Here is a 27,511-nt window from a genome sequence, read left to right as displayed (position 1 = left end):
AACAGAGGTTGCAGGTCTCATAGGAACATAGGAAGCTGCCTTATACTAAGCCAGACCAGTATAACCTTAGTATTGTCTGCACTGACTAGCAGCAGCTCTCCAGGGTTTCAGACAGGGATCTCTCCCTGCCCTACCTGGGGATACCAGTAACTGAAACTGGGACCTTCTGCATACAAAGCAGCTGCTCAACCTCTGAGCTATGGCCATTCCTCTTGGGAGAAAAGCCGTAGCTCTGTGGCAGAGCATATGCTTTGCATGGGAAAGGTCCCAAGTTCAATCCCTGACATTTCCAGATAGGGAAATGGAGAGCTGTTGCGAGTTAGTGCATAGTAGATGATACTGGGCTAGATGGGCCAGTGGTCATCCATGCCATACATTTAAAGCAGTATTATAGCACTTTAACAGTCATGGCTTCCCCCCCCCCCAAGAATCATGGGAACTGTAGTTAAGATCTGCAAGTTGGCAGGAGACATTTAACAAACTAGAGTCCCCAGAATTCTTTGGGGGAAGCCATGATTATTAAAGTGGTATAAGGGTGCTTTAAATGAATGGTATGGATGTGACCACAGGCTAAGGCAGCCTCTTATGTTCCAGCTGCTCTGCTCCCTTCTCTACTGACTCAGTCTGATTTCCTCCTCTGCTTGTTCTAGTTTTACTCCATAGTATGTGAGGAAGGGGCAGTGGTGACCCTTCATTCAGTGTGCAGAATTCATTTATTTATTTACAAACTGCTTGATCAAAGACCTCTCCAAGCTGGGTACAGTTAAGTGATAGGTAAAAACACAGTGAAAACCTACAAACCAATTAAGAACAAATATCCATCGAAATTAAAACCAAAGATCAAATAAATAAAACTTTTAAAACAAAATCAGTATGTGTTTTGGGAAGGCTTGCCGAATTTCCATCTTAGACCAAAAACTGCAGTTAAAATAATTGCACATTTCCCTTAAGCTGGGGAAAAATAAAGAGAAAACAGTCAGTGTTTTTTCCCCAAGAAATGAAATTAGAGGAGGAAAGAAGTTTTGAATTTCCAGAGAGCTTTGTGATGACAAATATAGACTCAGGCTGTATGGCACCATAGGAAATAAGATAAAATAAAATGGAATATGTTTCACAACCATGACCATTCTATTAGAATTAACATTTATTTTAAGGTAGCTACATTTACATCCTTTGCGTTGTCTTGTAATTTTGCACAATTCTGTTCATTAACTTTTTGAATGCAGTGTGTTCATTTTCAGCTGTGTCTCGTGCTGTACTTATTAGTCCACTAACATGATTAGGCAGAAGGCTACTTCTTTCAGAACATCAACATTCTATTCAATGATAGGAGAGACCACATGGAACTATGCCATTGTATGTGGAAGTAGTCATAGATGAATTACTAGCTGGTTCATTCCAAGAAATATAGTACTAAGATTGGGTCAAAAAGATTCCTCCCTCCTCCCCATAATAAGAAATGGCAACACTGTATCTGATAAGGGGATACTGGAGTAGTGGTGGTGATTTTGAGAATTCAGAGGTATATTCTGGGCTAGGTAGTACCCATTCAAAAATGTTGTCCATGGGGTTTGCTTTCTGGTCTGCGTGCACAGATCACAACAGAATGCCACATAGGCACTGGGATTGTTTTTCATGGAGGAGTGTTAGGGATGGGCGAGGAGGTCTCACTCATTGACATGGGTGGTTGTTGATTGGTAGCAGATGCCCATTAATATCTTTTAAGCACCATGCTTTGCTTTGTTTGAATCCCATTTCTTTGGTAAAGAAATGGCATAGCTTGGGTGGAGAGGTAGACTGGTGTCTTTCTGAGCATCTCTGGCAGTGTCTAGTGTAGGGATGGAGAACCTGTGACCATCCAGATGTTGTTGGACTAGAACTCCCATTATCCCTGGCCATTGGCCATGCTGGCTGGGGCTGATGGGAGTTGGAGTCTGACAACATCTAGAGGGCCACAGTTTCTGTATCTGTGATCTAGGGCTTTCATTGGTATGAATCCACCTTCTCCTCCCTTCCTCCCAAGGGCTCAGTAGCAGATTGTGCACAAACCCCAAAGACTGAAGGAGAGCTGGAATCACTGGGATGAAAAGGCACCAGTGGTCCTTTGTGGAGGACAGTCTGGGAGGAAAATGAATCCTCTTGAAGAAAATTCATCCAAGGGGGAATGGATTTGGGTGAGAATCTGTGTGGGAAATTGATTTGCTGTTAATGACCCTTAACCGCTCCTTGAGTTTAAACAAATTGTGTTATAAAAAGAAGCTGAGAGTGATAGGAAGGAGAGCTGAATATACTGCACATACAGGAGGTTTTGCAATTTCCTTAAAAGCAATAGAAGGTAAGCAGGAATTGCACCTAAACTTCTACATTCCATTGTTTTGCTACACCACATCTATTGGATTGCAGATGGTAGGGTGTTTTAAAAACGCTTCTCCAGCTTATGCTGCTTTTAACCATGTCTCTTAGTGACTGCAATAATAACACCACCCCCTCAGTGATTCTTAACTGTAAAGTCAGCACAAATAATAGTGCGATGGTCTTCATTGAAGAACTCCACCTTTACATCAAAGTCTCCCTGGAAGAAAAGAAGAGGAAGATATTAGATCAGAATAAGCCTGCCATCACTGGCTCATCCCTTTTTGGGTACATTCACTTATAATGGCAGCACTGCTGCTAGTGGCTTTGCTACATAGGCAACACTTATATTTCAGAGAGTAAACTAGAAAGAACTTACCTGAGGGAGGTCATGAAATCCTACCGAGACAGGCCCTTCATAGTAGACAAGTTCTGCAAAAGAAATAAACCATTGGAGAGTGAGAAAGCCAGAAATGGGTTTATATCTAGACAGTGTACTACACACATAACATCCGTGGTTATAATGGACAACTATGATATATTGGACAAAACCACAAATGGAATCTCTGCCTAGACATGAATTGAGACCCAATGTTGCTGTTTTCGGACATCTTTAAGGGCAGCCCCTGCATAGAATGTATTTCAGTAATCTACCCTCAGTTATCTAGGAATATATCACAGTGACCAGGGCGTTTGGTATTTAGCAGCAGTTTTAACTGAGCACAGACAGCAATGACTCCTTCTAAGTACCAAATCCATGTGGTGAGTGCCAACAGGACTGGAGCCAACACAGGGCCAAGAGGAAAATAATTATCCATTTCAGAAGCATATCTAGCAAGAGGGCTTTCTTGCTGGCTGCCCCTAAGTTGTGGAATACTGTCCCGAGGGAGGCTCACCTTACTTCCTCATTGATGGCTGCACAAACCCCTTCCTTTCAAAACAGGTATGTTACTGCTATCTCTGGCTTCTAATTGTTTTAACAATGATACTGCTTGCCCTCTTTTCACCGCTGCAACATCTATTGTTGTGTTTTCTACTGCCACTTTAGACTATGTGTTATTATTCTCGACTCTAGAATTAAGAGTGTTCATATAGAAAGATAACCTTTGCTATTAGCCACCGTGAGCACTTTGGTGGAAATATTTGTAATAAAATATATAAAATGCACAATACAAGACAACATACACAGGCTAATAAGCACACATGCAGAAATGTTAAAATATATACCCTGTTCTATTGCCCCAATCTCATGTCACTAAAGGGAAAGTGGCTATTCAAAACATTGCGAAAAGTGGTTTTATTTGGGAGCAGCATCTATAGATGAAGATATCTGGTAATATGTAATGCAATCAGCTATGAATTTGTCATGATATAGTTCAGTTAGAGAAAACAATATTTCTTGTCTTACTAAGACTAAAGACTGGCAAGCCCCTATAAAAATTTGGCCTTCTGAATTAATACATAAGCAGCAGTTTGCGTTGGGCCTGCAATGAACTCCAGTTCACTCTAATGTATTTTCTACAGGTTCTTATTAAGCACTTCATCAGAAGACAGCCTTCCAGGAGATCTGTGGATGCCTTTATTATTCTTATTTTTCTTTAATTCAATATACAATTGAGAGAGAGAGACTCAGAATTTAATGTTTCCATCAGTCTGGCTTTCATAATTTGCACGATTGGTTGCTCATGTAGTATTTGTCTATTATTCCGTGCCATATCTCTATGCCATGTTTTTTAAAAAAGCACTTGCAATTCCTCCAAGGCCATCTTAGTAGATGAGGTATTGCGTGGTCATGAAACTCACAGCACTGCATTTATTATATTGAAGATTGAGATATGACTGTAGCAAACAGAGAGCGATGGGGGCCTTTGCACATGATTACCTTATTGTGCTATCAAAGCACATTTGTTTCTCATTTATTGTTCACGGTGTGTGTACACATGCATGCTATGTACTGATAGGAGATTGTTGCACAGCAATCAGCAGTATCAGATGATTCACCAAACAGTAGCATGTTCAAGCTGCCCCCATGATTAACTTTTAAAAATCTACTTTGGTGACTCAGCCTTTTCTTGGGCAATGAAGGTTGACATTATGGGTGTCTAAATACTCTCAATTAATGTACCCTATCTGCTACTTCTTTATCAAACGCTGCCCCCTCTTTTGTCATGGCTGTTTTCTCTGTCTAGCTTATAAGCCTTTTCTGGAGAAGGACCATTCACTCCTGTGTACTGTACAACACCTAGAAGAAAGTTGGTGCTAATTGTCAGCCACCATATTTTCCCCACTGTTCGATCCACCTTGATCATAAAACAGGATCACTTTTTACTTAGCAGGTTCTTTTCAAGCATTATTATCTCATCCCTAATGTATGCCTATGACCATACTAAGATGTTAGACTAGAGTTGATTTTTTTTACTCATCATTTTTGTCTAGTGAATATTTCTTAAGAATGTGTGTCCGTCTGAGGTTTGGCAGTAAGTCATTGCATTTATATAAAATTCACTGGTTAATTGCTTAAGAGTTAGGCAGTTGATTGATTAACAAAACTTTAACCAGCTGATTGCCCTGCTTACCAGTTTTCTATACTCAAGAAGAGAATTTGTTTTGCCCCTATGGCATATAGCTGTGTAAATGCATGTTTGGCAGCAGGAATGTTGTTCATAATTGTAAAAAGGATTTACAGTCTTTGTCTATTTTTGATGCGACCAATAACATACATATCAGTGTCATAAAAACAATAATAGTGCATATGTACAGAATGGCCAGTATGGTGTAGTGGTTAGTGTGCTGGACTACGACCTGGGAGACCAGGGATCGAATCCCCACATAGCCATGAAGCTCACTGGGTGACCTTGGGCTAGTCACTGCCTCTCAGCCTCATGAAAACCCTATTCAGAGGGTCGCCATAAGTTGGAATCGACTTGAAGGCAGTACATTTACATTTTACAGAATGGGAGTTGTGTATTTTGCAGTGGCCTATGCTTCTTGTATAATTTACCCTGATCATGTTTCTGTTTGTAGAACCTTTGCTGTAATCAGCAATTAATGTTGGTAGAAATGCAGTCAGACCCTTGGTCCATGTAGTTCAGTATTGTCTACACAGATTGGCAGCGGCTCCTTGGGGTTTCAAATGGGGCATTCTCAGCCCTACCTGGAAATTATAAGGGTTGAACCTGGGACCTTCTGTATGCAAAGCAGGTGTTCTACAACCCCATTCTTGCTAAAAGTGCTGTTATACGCTTACCTTTTGGACTTGTATTTATTTAGGACATTGATATCCAATCTTCATTCATTGAGGAATTTGAGGAGACACCCATGGGGTTCCCAGATGTCTTCCATTCCAAACCAACTCCTGTATACCTGTAAGACCTGTATCAAATCATGCTCTGACTTGTAAACAAATCCTCCTACCAGAGAATTCTAGCACAACACATTTTGCAATACAGAGACTTTCCGATGGAAAGAAGTCTGACCAGCTGTGTAAAAATGAAACAGGATGTTAGGATAACCCCAACCTGGTAGGTTCACGTGATAAAGCATGTTCTCCCTGCTTACTACACTGTGACCCACTGAACACTTAACACATTATTTCTGAAAAATTAATTACCTCCTTTCCTCTTTCCACAGTAATGAAACTGTGGGTGATCCTGCTCACAAAGTTGCTTGGAGTACACTGGGACGCTCTTTCCATTGATGACAAGACTTACTTCCACAGACAGCTCCCTTATGCTGTGCCCTGTAGAGAAAGAGATAGAACAGGAATCTAATGAGCAACTGTAGGTAAATCAAAGCATGGTTAGCTTTCTTTAACAGAGAGAGAGAAAATCCTGTTCCTTGTTTACATAACAGTCTTAATCTCAGCTATTTGTTTATTTAAAATATTTCTTACCTGCTTTTCATTGCTAAGGCAATCCCAGAGGGAGTTATGATAAAATCAATGCAAAATACATATTAAAGCAAACAGAACAAGCTGAAATCAACAGGATCAGGGCCAGCGCTAGGCATGCCAGGGCCCTTAGGCACCAGCCTGCCCCGGGGCCCGACACACGCATGCATAATACATGCACACTCCACTTACCTACCTTTCCCTTGGTGAATGCTGCCTGCGCTGTGCACATATGCCTGCCATCAACCAAGAGGGTGGCCAAGGCTTCCTTAAGGGGCTGATGCCTCCACTGCCATCTTGATTGGTGGCAAGCGTGTGTGCTATCTGCGTGCATCCCTGCCATCAACCAAGATGGTGGCAGGGGCATTAGCCCCTTGGGGAAACCTTGGCTGCCATCTTGGTTAATGGCAGGCTTGAGCCTGCAGCACAACCTGCATTTACGTCAAGGGAGAGGTAGGTGGGGCATGCAGGCAGGCGTTGCGGGCCTGCGTGGCAGTAGGGGGGTGCCTGGGAGCTCCCTCTTGCGATCCGTGGCAGGGTCAGGAGCTGACGCTGCCATGAATCGTGGAAGGGAGTGCTACCCACCCACTCTAAGGAGGGGCCCTTAGCCAGGGCCCGATGTGGCCACCCTCTGGCACCAGCCCAGAACAGGATGAACAAGAATTCAGCAGATTCCTCCAAATGTCTGAGCAAATAAGTTGGTGCTGAAAACTCAACAGAGTCCGTGTCAGCTGGGGATGCGGGAGAAATTTGATTCAGTTCGCACCTAAAGCAAAATCTAATAAATCTGCATTTTTCAAACAATACAAGAACCAAAACATACCTTTCTTTGTAAATGCGCAGTTATCCAAATTTTCTATGCAGTTCTCCAACCAAACATTGCTTTTAAAAAGCATATATTAGGGGGAAGTGTGCATAAAAATGAATATATTAGTGATAATAGCATACAAAAATGCATTAAATTAGGAGAAATTTCTTGCAAAAATGTGTATAGGAGGCAGTTGCATACACAAATGTGGTTGTTAGGAAAAATTCATACTGATTAAACTTCTCCCGGGTAGGGAGAAACGAAGAGATTAACCTCAAAGCCTATTTTTGTTGGGACGACCAGATCTCATTAATTTATGGGACGAGGTCCAGCCGACGAAGGTGGGACGGATTTTCAACAGCAAGCTCTATCTGTTAAAGCGAACGTTCATCTTATCTTCTAAGAGAGAACGCACTAACAGGCAAGCACCCTTCTTTCTATATTTTTCTTTTACTTGACTTAAATTGTTGCTGTTTAAAAGAGATTTGCCAGATTGATCGGTTTTTGACATCTCACTGGGGAGCCGTAACTTCTCTCTGCTACGCACTAATTAATAGCTTATCTCTGTTTTTGTTGCAAAAAGCTGTCCTGGATTTGCATTCTAAAGATACACACAGAAGAGGGATTTCTATTCCAGATTTTTATTTTGAAAAATATTATACTGTTTTGAGACTACTCTCTTTTTGGTCTATTTTATTTTGACGAATCTGTTTCTTGACGATTGCCATTAATTGCTTCGATCCTGGGAACTGCATTTTGTTTACTTAACTATTGGAGAGATAAGGCTGTCTGCTCTGTTTATACTGTGATGTCACCAAGTTTGGAGTATTAACCCAATTGTTGCTGAAATAAGAAGTGGTTTTCCTATATTTTTCTTTTAAAATGGCAATTAAGAAAGTGGCTGAGAATCTGGAAATAACTATGTTTCAGAGAATAATGAATGAGATTGAGATAACGAAAATTGAATTGCGTAGAATGAAGCAGGAGATTAAAGATATAAGGGTCCCTGTGAGAGAGGTGACCCTGGAAGGGGTCCCTGTGAGAGAGGAGACCCCGGAGATTGGAATAGGGGTCCCTGTGAGAGAGGAGACCCTGGAGACTGGAATAGGGGTCCCTGTGAGAGAGGAGATCCCGGAGATTGGAACAAACGTGGAACAGGAACAAGATTTGGAGTCTATGGACTTTAGAAATAAAATCTATTGTTTGGAACTCAATGTTATCTCTGAAGAAATTAATGAAGATTCTAGAGATAAAGTTATCAATGGCATGGATTATCTTCTGGACTGGAATGATGTGATGGAGCCCAATATAGAGAAAATCTATGGAATTAACTGCAGCCATGTGACAATGGAAAAACTTTTAAGAGATGACCCAGTGTATTTTGAAAAAAAGAACAGAGATATGATTTTACAGCAGTATTTCAGCAACTTATTCAGAATGGATGGCAAGAAAATATTTGGGATAGAGGTAATTCCCATCAGACTCTTATTATATGACTATGGCTTTGACAGCAAGATTATTATGGAATATTGATAATGGAAGATTGGATATTGAAATTACTGGACTTAACAAGACTACTGAAGATGGAAGATGGAAAATGGAACTAATAGAGATAATAGAACAATGGCTACTGAAATTACTGAACCTAACAGATTCTGATGTGATGGATTAATTGAAATGTTTATTTTGACTATGGTTATGACAATAAGATTATCATAATTAGTAATGAGATGGATTAATCGATATGCTTATTTGGAAAAAAAAATTGATAGATATATTTCTTAAAGAATTGAAACCTCTCTTTGACTTTTTGTGGAAAGAATAAAGTAATGTTTATGAGATTTGATGATTAAGTAAGATAACTACTGGAGGAAAGTGATTTTATAATATGACTTAAGAGACAGGATTGCTATATATTATAGACTTATAACTGATTTGATCTTTGACAAATGGGAAGTCAATATTTTACTCTTTATTTTTTATTTTTGTTTTTTTTTTTCTTCTTTTCTTTTTTTCTTTTTGTTTAACTATTTTTGATTTTGTTTTTTGTCTTTGAATGTTTTATGATTTTGTCTTGTATGTTTTATGAAAATCTGAATAAAAATTATTGAAAAAAAAAAAAAAAAAAAAGGAAAAATTCATACTAAATGCTGAACAATTTTCATGAGTTTTTTTTTTTAATGGCAAATTGCTGCAGAAATGTGAACTGACTGGAAAAATGAGAAATTGAGAGGACTGAAATGAAAAGGTTCTTCCTTCCTTAGCATCAACTGAATCTGAGAGGGGAGGGAATTCCATAACTGGGGTGCTGATATCAAGGGGGACTTCACTCACATTGACCCATACTGATGAAAGCCTTCTCAGTATTGGTGAGATACTATGTATTTCTGAATACAATGAACAGTAATGGTCCCCAAATTTGCTGCAATCTTATTCACACTTACTTGGTTGGGAGTCACAGCCCACTGGATACAATGGGACTCAGTTATGAGTACATATGTACAAGGTTGCATCATTTGACAGGTAAATGTTTCGGGGAGGGGCTACAATCAGGGCTCAGATTGGCTGATTAAATGTATCCAGTCCCTGCAAAGCTAGAGGCATGTAGGGGAGGGGTTAATATTTGATCTCAAAAATATTTGTTGGGCCATGGGCACAGCAAAGCAAGTCAAGGGGAAGAACAAAGGCTGGATCTGATGAGTCATGGATGGAGTCTGCTGGCAAAGTCATGGCTGAAAGCCTGGTGGTTCCAGGGACAAGGGCACTACTACTAAATCTTTGCCAAGCCATTTTACTGGCTTTTAATTAATTTATTTTTATTTAACAAAATTTATATGCTGCTTGAATGCACAGACCTCTAAGTAGTTCACAAAAAACATTAAAATTACCAGTAAAATGGTTTTTAAAAAAGTAATTAAAAACCTCTAAATGTAAAGGCCTCTCCTGTCCCAGGCTTGACCACATGTGTGGCTATTCTGGTAAGGTCTGGCCATGTGCAAATAATGTAGCTGAGCTAAGTTTGCCTTTGGCGCAAGCTCCAGCATCAGGCCAGACACCACATTCACTGAGGGCCAAACTACATGTAATGTTTGTCATGTAATTTGCCCTTGAATACAGTGGCTGCTGGTGGCAACATGTCAGTGAGGCACGGGAATCCACTCTGGGTTTTAGTCCGAACTTCCAAGGAGCTGTCAAATGTGCTTCAGCCCCCCTGACATGGAGTCACCAGCTGCCACTGCTTGAATATAAGCCTTTTCTTACACAATGTGCCAACACACAGGAAACATGTTCCATGTTGGGCTCCTGTGTACATGTATGGTGGTGGCTCATAATAGAGTTCCCCACTGTGATTTCATTCCCAATTGCGCCACACATGTCTGTCATATTTTATTGGGGGGGATGTTTCTGTTGCTCCTATGGGAATTCCCCCTCCCATGCATATTTCAGATGCAAGGCCCCTGATTCAGATCAAAACCACAGGGGGGGGGAGAGTTAAAGCCCTCCAACCCCTCACACCAGGCTCCTGATCTGGATGGGGCTCCTGCAGTGACAATATGTTGCATGTGATTTTTTGTTGTTTGTTGTTTATTTGTTTATATAATGCTTACATGCCGTAATGGCTTCTAAGCAGTTTACAAGCATAAAATCAATTATAAACTCCATACATAAATAAAATACACAATAAAACAATTCCATTAAAACGCTCATGTTTAAAATATGCAATAAAACCAAGCATATTAAAAGCCATAACAATTAAATAGTTAAAAAAGCAATTAAAACAGTTGGATCAAGAAGTTCAAATTCAGGGGAATGTTTGCTTAAACAGGTGTGTCTTCAAGAAACAGTGGAATGCTAATACCCGTGAGGCCTCTCATTTTTCAGTAGGGAGGCCATTCCACATCACTGGTGCCACCAGTGAAAAAGCCTGCCTCCATGTTATCACAAGCCAATAACCATCAGGCCAAACTAGCTGGGTTCCATTCGCTGATCTTTTTGCCCTTCCTGTCAAGTTTGGAGTATTGTTTCAGCACTGATCTGAAGTTTACTGGTGCATTATGCAATCTGTCAGAGAGAAGTCTGGGTGAAGCCCCACCTCTCTGGTAGGGGCCTACTGGGAAAGTAGAGGATATGTGCCTTGTTTCATAGGCATGTTATCTGCTGGATTTAGATGATCCTGTGGCTCCTAAGCTTGGTGGGGTAGAGGAAGATGGTCCTTTTTGGCTGCTGGACGTTTAGGGAATAATCTGAATCTGAGAATGGAAGAGGGAAAAATTCCCTCCCCTGGGACCAGGAATGGAGGCCTCCTTGACTGGGGTCACTGCTTTGGAGCTTGCCTCCTGGGGGCTCAGTAATCTCCATCCATGGAGGTCTTCTCTGACTGAAGGCAAGGGAGTGAGGATCGTGGGCCATGATATATCCCAATACTGGTTTCATTCCATGGGGTGGTTAATCTGACTGCACTGCTGAAAATGGATGGTGTTTCATTTCAGATTTTGATAGATGGGGGCTGCAGCCATTGGTACACAGAGCAGTGTGTGGTGGCCCTGTTCCCATGTGGTCTTACATACAAGAAGATACAACTGGCTCCAACCAAAATGCTAACTTCTCTGTAGACAACATCACAATTGTGCTGATTCCTACTGTGAACCCTATTACTAATTTACAAAGAATGAAAGAATTGCAAGGTCAGTGTGGGTACCACAGCCCACAGGGCACCACCAAGGATGTCACAGAAAACTCAGCCTTGTTTTTGTAAACTACTGCCCAGACTTCAGTTTATTGCACTTTACTTGGAATCTCCCTTGCAGAAATGCCTTGGTTTATTCCCTAACATTAAATAGACATCTTCAGATGACCCTTTACCCATACTTCAGTCAGCAGATAGTGGAACATAATAGGTGAAGCAGTTGTAAGCATCCAAAATAGACAAGCTAACGAGAGATGCACGTCTGGCAACAAAATTTAGGGCCAAGTACATGTCTGAAACCTTTCCAGAAGCTTGTTTGCTGATGTAAATTACCAATAGCTGAGAATTCTAATTTAGAACTTCTCCTTTTAATTATTTATTTAACAAATACCCATTTATAATGGAACTTCTTCATTAGAGTAGCAGTCAAATATTTTATACTTACTTAAAATGGTTGCTAATCTGATGTTAATAGTTTGGGGCACTACACTGGAGCAGCTGGAAAAGCTAAAAGCAAGATCTTGCAGCGGATCTGTGAAGAAAACAAAAATGCAAGTCATAGGTGAACCAATGTTCTATCTAGTACAGCAAAGAGTTGGTTTAGAAGTAATTGTATCCCTTAATGGCAGATTTGGTAGACTTGTCTAGAAAATATTGTTCTACCAGTCTGGATCAAATACCTGCAGAAGAGTCACTCTGAAATGTTGATGCAATGAGAACCACTATTCTGATCTGATTACATGGTGGTCCACTATTCTCTGTACTATTACCCTGCTCTATTCAGTGGACTCAAGAAAGCTCAATAGCCTGCTGCAGTTACAAAGGAAACTGCCTTGTATGCAGACCATTGGTCCATCTAACTCAGCTTTGTCTACACTGACTGGCAGCATCTTTCCAGGTTTTCAGACAGTCTTACTTGGAGATGCGGGGATTGAAACTGGGACCTTCTGAATGCAAAGCAGATGCTGTACCTCATCCCTTGGTGGCCATGATATGATTAAGCAGCTGTTTGACTTTCTCTTGCAGTTGCTTGCAACACCGCTTTTGCAATACCAAAGGTGAAATTTAAATTGGAAATTAGCACAACCTCTGTTGTGACCCTGGGATCTTTGCAGGATGGGTTGGGATTTGGAGTGGGAGAGGGAATTTCATGCCATTTCATATTGTTTTGATTCATCTAGGCATTGCACTTTTACTATATGTTTCTTTTGTAATATGTATTGATGCTGTTTAGTGCTTTGAGAGCCTTGGGCCCCAAAAGCAGTATATAAAGAAACTCTACCAAAGCATAGCATTTCATAAGCATACTGTACTGTACAAGCTGCCCTCAGAGTCAGCCCCAGATGACCATACTAACCCAGAAGTACTTGTGCAAGAGGAGCCAGTGGTGCTTGTACCTTTGAGGCCCAAGGACGTCATGTTGCCCTCCTCTGACTTTGAGGATTCCAGGTCAGCAAGTCTAGCGGAACCACAGTCTACCCCACTCAGTTGGAGATAATGCCACTGGCTGAGCTAAATTAAGAGACTCCTCATGGAAGACAGAGCTAACTGCACCTCCCGTTTAAGGCTCAGCCTGAGGTTGACTGTTGCTGGAACAACATTTGAGCTCTACTGTTATGGAGTTTCCTGCCTGGGCTCTATACAGAGCTTCCAGGATCCCATTGAATCCTAAAACCATTGCCTTCCCTTCCTTTGTTTGCTCACACTTGAACTTTTCTCTTGGGTCAGAGCCCCCATACTGTTGAGATGGCACTCTAAACAGAACAACCTCCAGCCTTTCCTTCACTTTTCATTGTAATGTCAAGAACTACCTGAAAGGGCATCAAGGGCCACTGGTGGTTCTCAGACCACAGTTTAAGAACTAATGCTATTGAAAAAAGACTGCATTTTCCTTTGTTCTTCATTCCTGGAAGACCAGTTCTGGCTCGTGGGATGTGAAATATTATGGAAATGGAGCCCTACATTTGTCTGTCACTATTCCTGCTATTTCTGGTTGCAATGGATGCATGCCAAAGCTAGCTAGACTCCCGTCTTTGAATATGGCCACTAGCAGAGTGCCCTGATAGACTAAAACGTTCTTCTACTGATTTCTGAATGTGGTTTCTGACCCCAGATTTGTGTCCATCGAGACTGGCCTGTTTGTCCTATGTAGAGTGCAGATGGGCGTTTCTGGCACCTGGAAAGTATATCTTATTAGAACAGGGGTAGGCAACCTTTTGTTCTTCCTGTGGGCCGATCTGTCAGGGGCTGCATCCCTATGGTGGATGAGGTCAGAGTCAAAAGTGGGTGGGGCCCTCCTTTCCCCTCTCTTTCTGCCATCCCTTTTCTTGTCCTGTCTCTCCCCTTCTGCAACCCTCTTTCCCCCATTTTTCCTCCTCCGTTGCACTTGCATGCTGCCTTAGGGCCTCAGATTGCCCACCCCTGCATTAAAAGATGAGCAGATGAATGAACCCTTGCTGTTATACCTGATGTTATGAAGCCCTGTAAAAGAGTTGCGTGTGTAGATATGGGCAGAGTTGGCATCTGGGTCTGTTGCAGGGACTGGTTCCTGTGTCTCTGTTATGTAGTCTGTTGCTGCTTGAGAGTAGCTATTTTACATTAGGGTGCTGTCTGCACGTTCAAACTGTCCTGCCATTTACGGTCTGCGAGAGGAAAGTATCCTTGTCCAGGATGGACAGGAGATTCTTGATGACGTATTGGAATAGTTTTAGCTGGGAGCTAAAATTGTCATCTGTCACTGTGACTCTCTCTTCTAGGTCCGTCCTGTCATAGATTGTTCGTGGGTACTAATTTGGCCTTGCTAATCTGTTTCCCCCCCCCCCCCGGTGATATCATAGTCTAAGATGTGAATCTCTGTCTGATGAGTCAGATGCAGTTGTACCTTAGGACTTGGCTGTTGATAATGGACGTTTTGGTGTGTTCTGGGTGGAAGATGGTCCATAGGTTTTTGATATAAGAACCAAAAGCGGTTCTTATGTAGTTATAAGGCAGTATGTAATTGCACAGTGGTGTCCAGTAAATGTCAATGGAGGTTGATGGCTCCAATGTCAGTGGGGCAATGAATCCGTTCCAGGTTTTAGTCCAAACTTTCAAGGAGCTGAGCACCTTGGGAAGCTCCTTGAAATTTCAGACTAAAACCCAAGTGGATTCACGGCCCCACTGACATCAGAACACCTGTTGTGCTGATGGTGGGGAAAAAGTTGTTGAAGACCATGGAACATCTTTAGCGACTCCTATGTGCAAGTCTAGATGATTAAGTTGTCATCAGTGTATTTCAGATAGAGGTGGCTGTATTTGAACAAAGAATTTCAGAGGGAAGCTCCCAACTGAATTAATTTAATTGCTGAATTAAAATTAATCAAGACATTCAGCTATTTTCATTTGAGTCTGAACAGAGACAAAGATTTCTGTCCCACTATAGAATTAACACAACATTACCAAGTTGATTGTTTTCCTGTAGAAGCTGTGCTTTCCCTAGTAATGTGATGTTGAAAAAACTCATGATCTGATTTCCTAGCATTAGCATTTGTCTGCTCCTTCAGTCCCCTTTATTGTCTGCCATTTGTGTGAAGTGCTCACAGTTATGACTTGTCACACATTTATTTCAGCTTCACATTAGCAAGGAGATGCACAAAGAAAACCCATGCCCTTCCCCCAGTAATGTGTGATTTGGGATCTTAGAGAGGATTTTTTTTTTAGCATTTGAGCATTGTTTAATTTTTTTTACAAATTTCTGGCAGTTATTTTGTAATTGTCTTTTCACAAAGTACTGCAAATAGATTGCAAGACCATTTTCCTGCACCTACAGGAACCACATTGATTTTGACTTCTGTTTTCTGTATTTTAGTTCCCCGTTCCCCATTTCCTCCTCAGCTATATTCTGGATAAAGATAATTTGACTTCTGCACAATAACGTTTCACTTCTTTTTATTTTTCTGCACTGCATGTGACAGGTCAGCAAAAAAAGGAAAAAAGACACTTCCTTCTACAAAACGTTGCCTCTATGCTGCATGAGCCATAGATCTAAGGCCAGTCATCCTTCTTCTACCTGTGCATCGTACCTTCAAGTGTGGATTAGATTCCCACCTGCAGTGGGAACAGATGTACGGCAACTGGCATTTTGTGCTTTGCTTCAGATGTCATGAAAATGGTATGTGTGTGCATATATGCAGTTCACAGGATGGTGGATTGGGCATTTCAGTCTGCGCAGCATTTTTTCTTTTCCTGTACAGATTGATGCTGGCTGAGTGCTGTGAGCCATTTGAGAAAACTGTGCGGGATGGGTACACATTCTGGCGGGTTGTGCTTGGGGTAGCCAGTTCACACAACCATTTATTTTCCCTAAAATAAGACACTGATGCTAGACACAGTAGCCTGGATGTCATGTTGTCGAATTAGTATGCCCGTCCTATGTTGTCCCTACACCACCTCCTGCCACAGTTGTGTGATGGGCAAGCTGCTGGTGGTTATTCAACTGACAAAGGAAAGATACTGTACACATACTTAAAGGGATTCTCTTCTATATTATTTCCCAAGCTTTGCTGCTGATCTATGCTTTTGAAAGCAGATTCTGGGCTTAACTCCAGGAAAGCCCTGGCTCAGATGAAGCAGCGCAAGAAAATGCATAGACTTAAAAAAAGAAGCCCAATTTGTTGTCCTAAGAACCACCCTCCTCCCTGCTTCCCTTATGAAGTTCTGTCTATCCCTCCAGGCTGCAAATGGACACATCCTGAATTCTCACAGAGTCACAATGTTTATCCTTCTTTCTTACTAGAAAATGACACTCTACTTCAACCTTTCACTTCCCTGCCACGTTCGAGAATAGGCAGCGCTGTTGAATTTGCAGGCTTCCTTCCACCCACTTTCTCTAATCTGTTCTCCCTCACATATTCAAAGTTTACTTGTTGCACTTCATCCCTTTTATCACAGAAACAACTGCAGGTTGGCGCCTGCATCTTGTGCCTCATGAGCCAGCAAGAAGCAGCAGTATCACAAAAAACAAAACAAAAAACTGCCCACCTGGATTGGACCCTGGTCTGGACACATCCTGAGGATGGCATTTTGTTTCCAGTTGGGGTTGACTGCTCTGCCACACAAATACTGCATGCAGAAGGTGCTAGAAGGTGCCTATCTGGCATCTCCAGATAGGTTTGGGAAAGACCCCAGTCTGAAACCCTGCCAATCAGTGTGGACAATATTGAGCTATATAGACCCGGTGGTCTGACTTGGGATAAGGTTATGAACTTCTGTCTTGACAGGGGTGTAGTCATGCAGGGTCTCGGGGTGTGTGTGTCTTACACACCTTACCTTTTGGGGAGCAGGGTCCAAGCCAGGTCCCTATGTCTCTGGCGTCCTACGAGCTGGAGTACTGATGAGTGTGGAGATGATGGCAGAGAAAGCAAATGAGGAGGTGTGGCATGGCTATCATGAAGGGAACCCTGCATTTCCGAATTCACATTACACTACATTACTGCCTGGAAATGAAACCCACTGAGTTTTTTTGTACTGGCACTCTATTTAAAAAATGGCTTCAGCCATGCTACTCAAATAGTTCTGAGGAGCAACCATGGTAAAGTCTTGTTTAGCTGCCTAACTGACTCTAGTAAGCCTTACATTTTCATCTCTTTCATCCCTTTGGCCAGTAATCTAAGCAACAGGTAGGCTTTTCCCAAATGGATAATGTCCCAAACAATGAAGTGTCTGATGCGCCTATGACTCACTGGGGAGACAAGACCCACCTGCCATTTTGGAATCACTACCTACACTAGAATACCTACATTAGAACCCCATTCAGGCATTCAAGAAATGTGGGGAAATAAAGAGAGGAGGCACTGCAAAGCTGCACGTACCAGCCACTCCTCCAGTGCTCTTGTCCCCACCATAGATCTTTGCACATCAAAGCAGGTCTGAAGGGGGATTCTTTTCTTTTCTTTTTTGCCGAACATGCTTAAACTCCTCCCTGTGATCAAGAGCTTTGGATGTGCAGGGGTCTCAAGTGCAGGGTGAATTCTAAGGCTGTAAACACACTTGTAGCTGCCAGAACAAAGCCTCTCCATTAGCCACACCTGGAAGGTGATTGGGTTGATCTGCCAGTTGCAAAATCTCTTTGAAGCTGATTTTTTTTTAAAAAAAGCACTCAAGCTGCTCCCTCCAGGTTTTACAGTAAAAAGGGGTGGGGTTTGACTAGTGTCGTTTGCCCCATTTTCAGACGAGAGAGGTGGAGACATACTGGAACTAGCAGAACAGTGAGTGTGTTTCTATCCTAAGCTAGTTCTGTCAATGAATGAAGACCTTTGGCCTTAATGAGCAAAGGTTGGTATTAGTGTAGCTCACAGGGATGTTGGGGTGGGGCTATCATACACACACTTGGGAACCCCCGCTGCTTTTTATCCCCCCACGTGTTCTTTGAACACCTGAACAGGTCTTAGGTTTGTATCCAACACAGTGTTAAGTAACTTCATTCTGTTAGTGCAGGGATGCACACTTGTGCAATGGAACTTTCCCCACCTCTCCTTCTCCAGCACCCCCCAATATTTTCTGGGTTTCCCCCCAACCCTCTAGAGCATGGGGTGGGGGAGGAAAGGAGGAAGTTATGTTGTGCAAGCATAATTTTTTGCGCTAATAAGAATATCACCTGTTAGAATTGTTCCATTTCCTCCTCCAATAACCTCTTAATGTCCACGCACATTTTGGTTCAATAATCCTGAACAGTTAGTGGATTGTTTTCTAGCAGAGTGTTGCTTGAGCTTATTTTTGTGAAAACAGAATCCAGCAGATTAATAGCATGGTTTTCTAGGCACTGATCTGGCTGAGATCATGCAGTTCTGGGAGGGCGGGGGGTGGAATCCCTCTTCTCTCTCTCCACAGAGTACATCAGTATCATTGGCCTTTCCATTTTACACTTCTGGGAACAGTCAAATGGCAGGCCAGTGAATTATCTTAGCTCATTTTTTCCCAGGCTTCACACTAAAATAGCAGAGCAGGAAGGGAACTGGAAATGAGCACATGAAGGAATCATTCTTAACACACAATGCTTTCTACCTTCAAAGCCCTTAATAAGACACCTTCTCATTTAATACTCCCAATAGCCCTGATGAAGAAATGATTACAGGACATTTTTTAAATATCACAGTTAGGTGTTTTCTCACCATGGCCTGGTCTGTTTAGGAAATGTTACCCAAAAACAGTGTTCCCCAGAATTCTGATAGCTGATGTACACACTCTCTCTCTCTCTTTCATTTAAATTTGGTGGCACATTTCAGCCTTACACTTGATAGTTGAATAGTTGCAGAAGGTTATTAAAAAGAGTCTTGCAGCACTGTAGACCACACTTTGAGCTCTCTTTTCAGTGTAAGTGCTAGGGCTGTGCACTGGCTCCGGTTGAATCCCAGATCCCAAATTGAATTGGGCAGGTTGAGATTGTCCTGGGATTTGGCTACAGCAGGTTAAGGCAACCCTGGATCACTCTGGGTTGGATTGTGTCCACCCGGAGTGATTTGGGGCTGTCAAAAGGGGGTGGTCTTGTGGTGGGGGGAGTGAAGGAGGCACACAGAAGGCACCCTGTGTCTCTTTCTTCCCCTCTCCCAACTATATGTTTAATTAGGGCTTTAAACACTAATTAATCACTGGTTAATTAATCATTGGTTTGGGGTCCAGATCTGTGTTGGGTTGGCCCCAGATTATTTGGGGTTGGATCGGGGCCACTCAAGGCACTGGATTGGGGGGGGGCTGTGCACAACCCTAGTAAGATGCCCATTAGCTACCGGGCCAAGTTTAAGATTCTGGTTTTGGCATACAAAGCCCTATACAGCTGGGTCACTGCGCTCTGCATGTGAGGTCTGTTCTGCACAACATAGGAAACGGATCTTTAGTGTTGTGGCACCGACCCTTTGGAATTCCCTCCCCTTAAATATTAGACAGGAGCCATCTCTGTTAGTTTTTTGGCACCTACTGTAGACTTTTCTCTTTCCACAAGCCTTTTAAGTAGAGACCTTATCCCAGTCTGTGTCTGTGTTGGAATTGCTTTTAAAGCTTTTTTATTTTTAACAAAAGATGTTTTTAAAGATGTTTTAATATATTTTGAACTCGATTTTAAGATGTTTTCAAGTGTTTTTGTTTGCCACCCTGGGCTCCTCCTGAGAGGAAGGGCGGCAGGATATAAATTTAATAAATAAATAAGTAAGTAAGTAAGTAAGTGTAGCAGGTCTCTGCCACCTCACTGCCTGTTGGGGAATGAAGCACCCTCCAAATAATTGCCTGAGAAAAAAGGAGGTTGCGCTGCTTCAGGCACTGAGTTGTAGGGTGTGTTTGCCCCAGTGCAGCCACAGGCCTGAGATGGATGGGCACTGGGGCGAGCACACGCGTTGCATGCAGATGGTCTCAGGTGCGATCCCTAGCATCTCCAGGCCATTGTGGTTGTTTTCTTTTCAATATCTCAGGGAGTGGGTGATATGAAAGGTCTCTGAGACCCTGGAGATTCACTGCCAGCCAGAGCATCTCTTTTTCTAATTCTGCCCACTGACATTTGGTTCAGATGTCACAGCCGAGCCATTGTTTCATGCTTGTGTGCTTCCCTTATGTGCTTCAGTTTTCTTCCTAATTTCCTGGGGTTGCTTCCAACTACGTTTTGCTCAAAGCAGACCTTTTGAAACTAAGAGACCAGAGTTAGTCAAGTCTATTAACTTCAGTGGGTCCATTATACTGAGTAGGACTAGTACTGAATACCAACCATGGGTTTATTCGAGGCAGGATTAGCATAAAATGCAACACCTGGTTCATGAGGACTCTCATTTGCCATGGACATCTGAGTAGGGCAAACTGACTACTGTAAACTGTGGTTTCCTTCCAGTTTGGCACATACAGTCAGAACAATGCCAGACCAAGAATGAAGCTTGTGCCCCTGCACATACCCAGCTTTGGCCCTTCTATTGTGATTTGTTAAACCAGTTTCTCATTACATCCAAACTGGGAAACTATGGTTTAATCTCTGCTTACAAACCAAGATATGAAACCCCCCGGAAATGTTCTTATTAAGGCAAATGAGGGAAGGAGGCTGTAGGGGAAAGAGTACACAACACTAGTGTTTGAGCTAATAAACCATGATTGATTAGACTGAGATCATTGCATCTAGACCAGATGTGAGATACGAAGTGGCTTTCCAATTTGAGTTGGAGACAAACAATGATTTGCAGTACTCTTAGTCTGACCAATTTGGATGTTGCAGCAAATGATAGTTACTTTAGTCTAGGACGTAAGGGAGAGTATAGGGGCATGTGACAGGAGGAGAGAAGGCATGGGTAGGAAGCCCATTCATGATAACCAAACCATGGTAATGATGACAAAACAGCCACATTGGTATGGTTCAGACATCATGGCCAAACCATGGTTTCAGCCATGACATTATGGTTTGACCTTGATATATGAACCACACGAGTTACTATTGTTACAAATGATTAAACAGGCCTAAGTACTCCTAAATATGCATGCCAACGGCTCAATTCTATTTGCTTTAAGAAACAGAACCACCATATTTGACCTATATTGCTAACATTGCCATCATTATTACAAGGTACAAAAAGTAGCTACAGGATATGATCTTAATACCTTTTTTGCAGTTTAATCTAGAAAATATCCAGGAGTGGGCCTTTAAATCCCAGCTGATAATTTTGTCTTCCTTTCCATAGCTGAGATCTGAAATGATACTCTGGAGCTTACTTCAAACAGTGTAATTTGAGCTGCTTGGGTGAGTGTGTAAGGGTCCCCTCAAGAAAAGATTGCCATATTGTTGACTGGGGGGTACTGATGTACTGGGCCCTTCAGTCGGCAGAAGCTCCATACTCTGAGCTTTCATGTTTTTAAAAAGAGGACAAGTAAGTCTGTGGCCCTCCTAGAAACAAAGTTATGAAGCAAAATGTGCAAGTGCCCTTCTAAGTAATTTCTGTAAGATGAGCCAGTTTGGCTGCTCTCGCCATTCAGTGTTTTTAACCAGTGAGTGAAGTCAGCTGTGATTGATGAGTGAGTTGTTTGGACAACAGGCGATAGGAATCTCTGGGGTCCAAAAGAGCTGTTGTTTCTCTCCCCCCTTTCAGTGTACTTCCTGCTTATGTATCATTTTCTAGTCCTTGGAGTCTGTAATTTGTCCTTCATTTTTTCCTAGTAACCAGGATGTATCCTTCCTGTGGTGGGTTCATCTGAGATAAGGTACTCCACAGAAGTTACTTTTTGCAAATACTACTACACAATAACTATGCATGGTTGTTAAATAATTCCTTCCCTCTCCCCCATGATTAACGACATATGCCAAATTTGAAAACTTTGCATAGAGGCTTAGTCATATGTCCTAAAGACAAGGTACTTGTTAAGAATTTGCTGTATAGTTAACTTACAGCACAATGGTATACATGCCTACTCAGGAGTAAATTTGTTTGTGTTTAATGGGGCTTACTCCCAGGTAAGTGAATACAAAATTGCACTCTAGACTTTGGATTAGTTTTGGTACTGTGGGAAAGCAGGGTTATTATGTCTTTAACAGCTGTGTGGCATGCAGAAATTCAACAGGTTAAGCCTTTTCTAATAAGGCAATACAATTATAGGAAAAGCTTCAGCTTTTCGTTCTCCGTCTGCCAGACAATTTATTACATGTGTGACCAATGATTTATTTTGGGCCCTCCACTCCACTGGCAAAATATTAATATGAAGCATATGCAAATTTTATGCAAATGTGATGTCCTCTTTTGCAAGGGGGTCGGATGGCCCAATTCACATACAGTGTACTGGCCCCAGAAAATTCTGTGGCACCCCTGACTACAGCACTTGCCTGCCAAAAGAGCAGGCCGTGCCTGGGACCGAGTCATGTCATCCTGTGTGTCAGGTATCTGAGTGCTTTATAAATTCTCCTGTATTGACACACTCTGATTTGTGTCTCACATGATCAGTAAAACCATCTGGCGCCTAATCTGTCTTTATTACTGACTCTCCTTAAGCATGCACTGGGGAGACATTTTCGTACCTTGAAGGTTATGGATATTTCTCTTCTCTCTGCCATGGTGTTGATTTCTGGAAATAGCACCGGGTTATGCTTCATGTTAAATGACAGAGTTTAATCTAAGCCCACAAGCTCTGGGAAAGACAAATCTGAAATGTACTGGCTTCTGGGTTTGTTTTTTCTTGATCTCTGTCACCATGGTTGATGAGTCTGGATTTAATCTGTCAGAGAGACTAAGAGAAGGTGTGAACGGGAATGCACTCTGGCTGTGGAGAGAAGAGAAAATTGTGTGTGTGTGTGTGTGTGTGAGAGAGAGAGAGAGAGAGAGAGATCCCTTTTCCTCTCCAGATATGATTTTTTAAAAAAGTAAAACTCTCTATCTCTTCTGCTAATTTGATATAAGGGAAGCGTAGAAAGTTATACAGCCCTAATCTTCTCAAACACATGCTTTATGATTAACTCTTTTGAGCAATTATCTGAAGAAACAATTCACGAGAGCCACAGTGGATAGAAGGTTGGATGTTGGTTCCAGGTTCAAGCTCCTGTTCAGCCATGAAGTTCACTCAGTAACCTTGAATCTGTCACTGTGGGGTGAACAAACATTCGTAACAGAGCTCCCACGGCTGCCTTTCCAGGAGGGTCCCATTTTGATCAGAGAATTGGTGGATGGGAGAAGGAACCCTTTTCCCATGGACCATTTGTCTGATCCAAATTGAGCTTCCCAAGCTGCTGTATCTTCAGTGGGGTTCCAAATGCCAGCACGTGGAACTCCATGATGAAGAAAGCAGCTGGGGTGGGGAAAGATTTGCTGATTGGAAAAGGTTGAAGTACTCCTTACCTATCTGCTGGTTTTCTACTCATAATAGGACCCTTTCAAAACCACTTTTCTTCCCGAAATGTGGTTGTCAGGGCTTACTTTTCTTTATTATCTCTATAAGTAAAAAGATCAGAGGACTAGTCTGCAGCAACTTTTCATGCAGGATCATTTTGAAATGGGTGGTGATGGGTCTCAATGCATCACTTTCTGTCTTCTTAATTAGCCTGCCTCAAATGCCACTTTCCCCCCAGTTTATCCTCCTAGGTTGGTAAAAGGGCTAAGTAGTGCCTCCCAGGAGCAGAGATTTGGTCCAGGGGGCTCCATTTGCCAACCAGCCTGTCATTCATTCACTCACTCATCCACTGTTAATGAAAACCAAACGTTCAAGGAAACAGAGCTACCTAACCTTTTTCAAAAGCATGTATAGCTTGATCATGTTTATTCAGATGAAGAGCCCGATTCTGTGGGACTTGCTTCCAAGTAAGTAGGCTTTGCACTGTGTACACAAGTTGATGCTTGTGGCATGAACCAGATGCTATAAAGTTGGGGATATATATAGAGATCTTGTTTTTGTTTTGTCTGCTTATCGTATATTTTCCAGAGATTTTACACTGGCTGATATAGTGGCTGGATTGTAAAAAGTAGCTCATCTGTTGCTGAAGGTGAGCTTTCAATCAATGTGAACTTATTGCATAAGAACATAAGAGCATGCTGAGTCAGGCCAATGGCCCAACTAGTTCAGCTACCTGTTCTCACAGTGGCCTACTAGATTCCTATGGGAAGCCTGCAAGCAGGACTTGATTGCAAAGAGCACTCTTCATACTTGTGGTTTCCAGCAACTGATATTTGGAAGCGTACTGCCTCAGACTGTGGAGGCAGAGCACAGCCATCATGGCCAGTAGCCATTGATAGCCTTACCCTCTTTTACTTTTATGTATCACCTGCAGGTAGGCATGGGCATATATGTCAATTATGGTTTCTCATCTTTTTAATCTTCAGTTCCACACTTCTACATCAGTCTGTGATTTTTTAAAAAAAAATAAATCCTCATGAAAATTCATTAGCATTTTAGTGAAAATTTCTCCTAAATAAAAATTTGGGTATGCAGTTTTGCCTCACATACACACTTTTGCAAAGCATATTTATCTAACAGTTATATTTTCCCTAATACAATGCATTTTTGTATGTTATTTTCACTAATATATGCATTTTTCTGCACACTTTACTCTAGCATATGCATTTTTTTTTTACACATTACTGGGCTGGAGAACTGCATTGCATAACATAGGTAAGTGCAGATTTCAAAAGATGGCTGCGTTTTAGTTCACATATTGTTTGGAAAATACAAATTTGGTAGGTTCATGTTTGAATGAGAACTTAATCTCATTTCTCCCCAGGGCCGGTTCTAAAGGGCGGCCAGGTTGGGCACTGGCCCGAGGGCCCCTGGAGCTACAGAGGGCCCTCCGCTCTCTTTCCACAATCCGTGGAAGCAGGACAGGAGCCGTGGATTGCGGGACAAGAGCTTCTGAACCGCCTGCAATCCCCCCGCTTCACTTACCTTTTTCTCCGCTGTTTTTTGCAGTTTGCCATCAATCAAGATGGCAGCCAAGGTTTCCCTAAGGGGCTGAAGCCTCTGCCGCCATCTTGGTTGATGGCACGTATGCGTGCTACACGCGCACATTGTTGCCATCAAACAAGATGGCGGCAGAGGCTTCAGCCCCTTAGGGAAACTTCGGCCGCCATCTTGATTGATGGCAAACCTGCACACGCAGTGAACACAGCTGCGAAAAAAGCGGAAAGGTAGGTGAAGCGAGGGGGATAGGATGAGATGGGACAGCGGGCGGCTCAGAAGCTCCTGTCCTGCGATCCCTCCCGTGGCTGTTTCCGCGGATCGCGGAAGGGGAGTGGAGGGGCTCAGGGCACGCTGGTGCCCAAGGGCCTCGTCATGTCTGGAGCCGGCCCTGTTTCTCCCCCATCTGTACCTGTAGCTTGGTAATAGTGAAGTTGCTTTGTTGTTATGTTATCCATTCTTTCTCCATAATATAATGGCCATTATCACTGGCTGCTCATCATGTGGAGGACCAGGGTTTGATTTCCTTATGACAAATGTTGCTTGTTTAGGATTGGGGTCATAGCTTAGTGGTGAAGCACCTCCTTTGCATGTGGAAGGTCTAGGGTGCCCAAATGCCCTGCTTTAGAGAGGACAGTTTTATTTGGAGGAGTCTTCTCTTTTAAACTCCAGTTTAAAGATAAGAACCATAAAAAGGGCAACTAGGGGCCTTGAGGTGTCACATCAACAATTGGCAGCACACAGGTCATCTGTTTAGAGCCTTCGCCATAATGGTGAGATGTGTTGTTTCCATGGAAGTTACAGTAAGCATTTCCAAATTTGCAGCAATGCATATAAATGAACACATATAATTTTAATGCAAATAAGCACCTCTATTTTGCTTTCTTTTGTGATGCATTTCCTATTTCTTGATGGTGCCTAAGTTGTTACCTAAGAAGATCCTAGTTTCAACCCCTGGTGGGAAGCAGGGCTAGCTTGAGCCCTTGGACAGATGCCATTGGGCAGAGTAACAGGACTGGACTAGAATGGACCAGTGGTCCAACCGGGCAGAGGACAGCTGTGGGTGGTTTTTCTTCCTGAAAACCAGGGAGAAAACTAAGGCAGTCTCATAGCTCCAGTGCCATTTTCCTAATACAGGAGAATCCACTGACAATATCTGACAGCTGACTTTGCCTCCTAAGAATTGGCTGCTAAACGATTTCGTTCCAAATATTTACTTACTCCTCATGCCCCTCACTGCTTTTCTTTCAATGGATGTGTAAAGCTGTGCCTGAGCTCCAGGGGAGGAAAAAAAGCCCCATGGCCTTTGTGTTTGGACGAATTGGAAAAACAAACGATCTGCTTTTCCATTTGCCGTTCATCGCTTTTCACATCACGTGCCTCATCTGAATGCAATGTCTCTGAAGCTAATTCCCTTTGTCTCCGTTGTAAGGCGCATCCGTGCAGCGTTGGAGGCGTAAGGCCAGCCGAGCTGCCGAGTTAAAAAGGAAGTGCCGCCCAGCGGCTTTGTTTCCGCCCATTTCAGAGCAGCTTGTGTCTTTTTCTTTCCAGCAGATTTGCAGAACAAACAAGCCCACGGGCCAAGGGAGATGCCGCCACTAGAAGTGCCCGCTGCATGGCTGAGCACGATGACAGCTTTGGACGACACGGTTCCTTCGGAGTAGTATGTTAAGTCTCCTGTCAGATTGAGTGTGTGTGTGTGGCAGAGCTTGGAAGTTATTTTTTTTGAACTACAACTCCCATCAGCCCAATCCAGTGGCCATGCTGGCTGGGGCTGATGGGAGTTGTAGTTTTAAAAAAGTAACTTTTCCAAACAAAATACACATTTTGTTAAATAAAAAGATAATTAAGTGATGTGTTCTGAGCAGAGGAATTCTGATGCACACAGGAAGCTTCTCTGCACATAACAGTCTCCCCATTTATTTCAGTGAAGAAACAATCCACACGCAGGTATTTTGTGTATGTAGATCAGGTCCCTCTATTGAAATGGATAGAAACCCTTGCACATGAAAGACACACACACACACATGCATGCACAGACACTCATCTAGATATATGTAAATCTCTGGATTGGGGTGAATGACTCTCCTAATATTGGAATCTGACATGGGTCTGCCACATCCAAAACTAGCAAGCCATCTACTGCCCTCCAGCTGCCTGTTTTCTGCTGATACAAGAATGATGCCCCAATCAGGAAAAGTTAAATGGAACTATAAGATCTCACCACAGCTTCTGTAGCTTATTTCCAGGCGATCATTCTTGCAGATGATGTGTGTAGGCCATCCGACACTGGCAGTGGCATAAAGCAACAAGATGAGAGAAGCAACTTTAAACATCCTCATGCAGTTAAGAGGGTCTGTGTAATTGTGTCTTTTTCATAAACAGCGCCTGAAGAGTTAGAAAG

At 42.5% G+C, this 27,511-nt stretch overlaps 1 protein-coding gene and 1 long non-coding RNA gene across 4 annotated transcripts in view; one reads left to right on the top strand and one right to left on the bottom strand.

Moving 5' to 3' along the window:
* LOC133367277 (uncharacterized) overlaps window positions 1–27,511 on the top strand; it is a 69,703-nt gene that overhangs the window by 14,153 nt on the left and 28,039 nt on the right. The window contains exons 2-6 of one of the 3 annotated variants that reach the window (XR_009758559.1): window positions 15,690–15,886; window positions 21,420–21,478; window positions 21,893–21,936; window positions 24,769–24,825; window positions 26,659–26,770. This is a non-coding gene — a long non-coding RNA (uncharacterized LOC133367277). The remainder of the gene's footprint in view (window positions 1–15,689; window positions 15,887–21,419; window positions 21,479–21,892; window positions 21,937–24,768; window positions 24,826–26,658; window positions 26,771–27,511) is intronic. The other 2 variants (XR_009758558.1, XR_009758557.1) reach the window with 2 other exon arrangements.
* LY86 (lymphocyte antigen 86) lies at window positions 1,123–27,511 on the bottom strand. Its single transcript, XM_061591322.1, has 5 exons — window positions 27,332–27,511; window positions 12,182–12,268; window positions 5,963–6,091; window positions 2,732–2,784; window positions 1,123–2,572 (listed from the first exon to the last, which is right to left on the bottom strand). The coding sequence occupies exons 1-5, from the start codon at window positions 27,447–27,449 to the stop codon at window positions 2,489–2,491; spliced, it is 471 nt and encodes a 156-aa protein (XP_061447306.1). The 5' UTR covers window positions 27,450–27,511; the 3' UTR covers window positions 1,123–2,488.

The sequence above is a fragment of the Rhineura floridana genome, chromosome 1 (assembly GCF_030035675.1).
Source record: "Rhineura floridana isolate rRhiFlo1 chromosome 1, rRhiFlo1.hap2, whole genome shotgun sequence".
NCBI lineage: Eukaryota > Metazoa > Chordata > Lepidosauria > Squamata > Rhineuridae > Rhineura > Rhineura floridana.
Note: the sequence above shows the minus strand (reverse complement) of the source record. Positions and strands in the feature narration are given on the sequence as shown.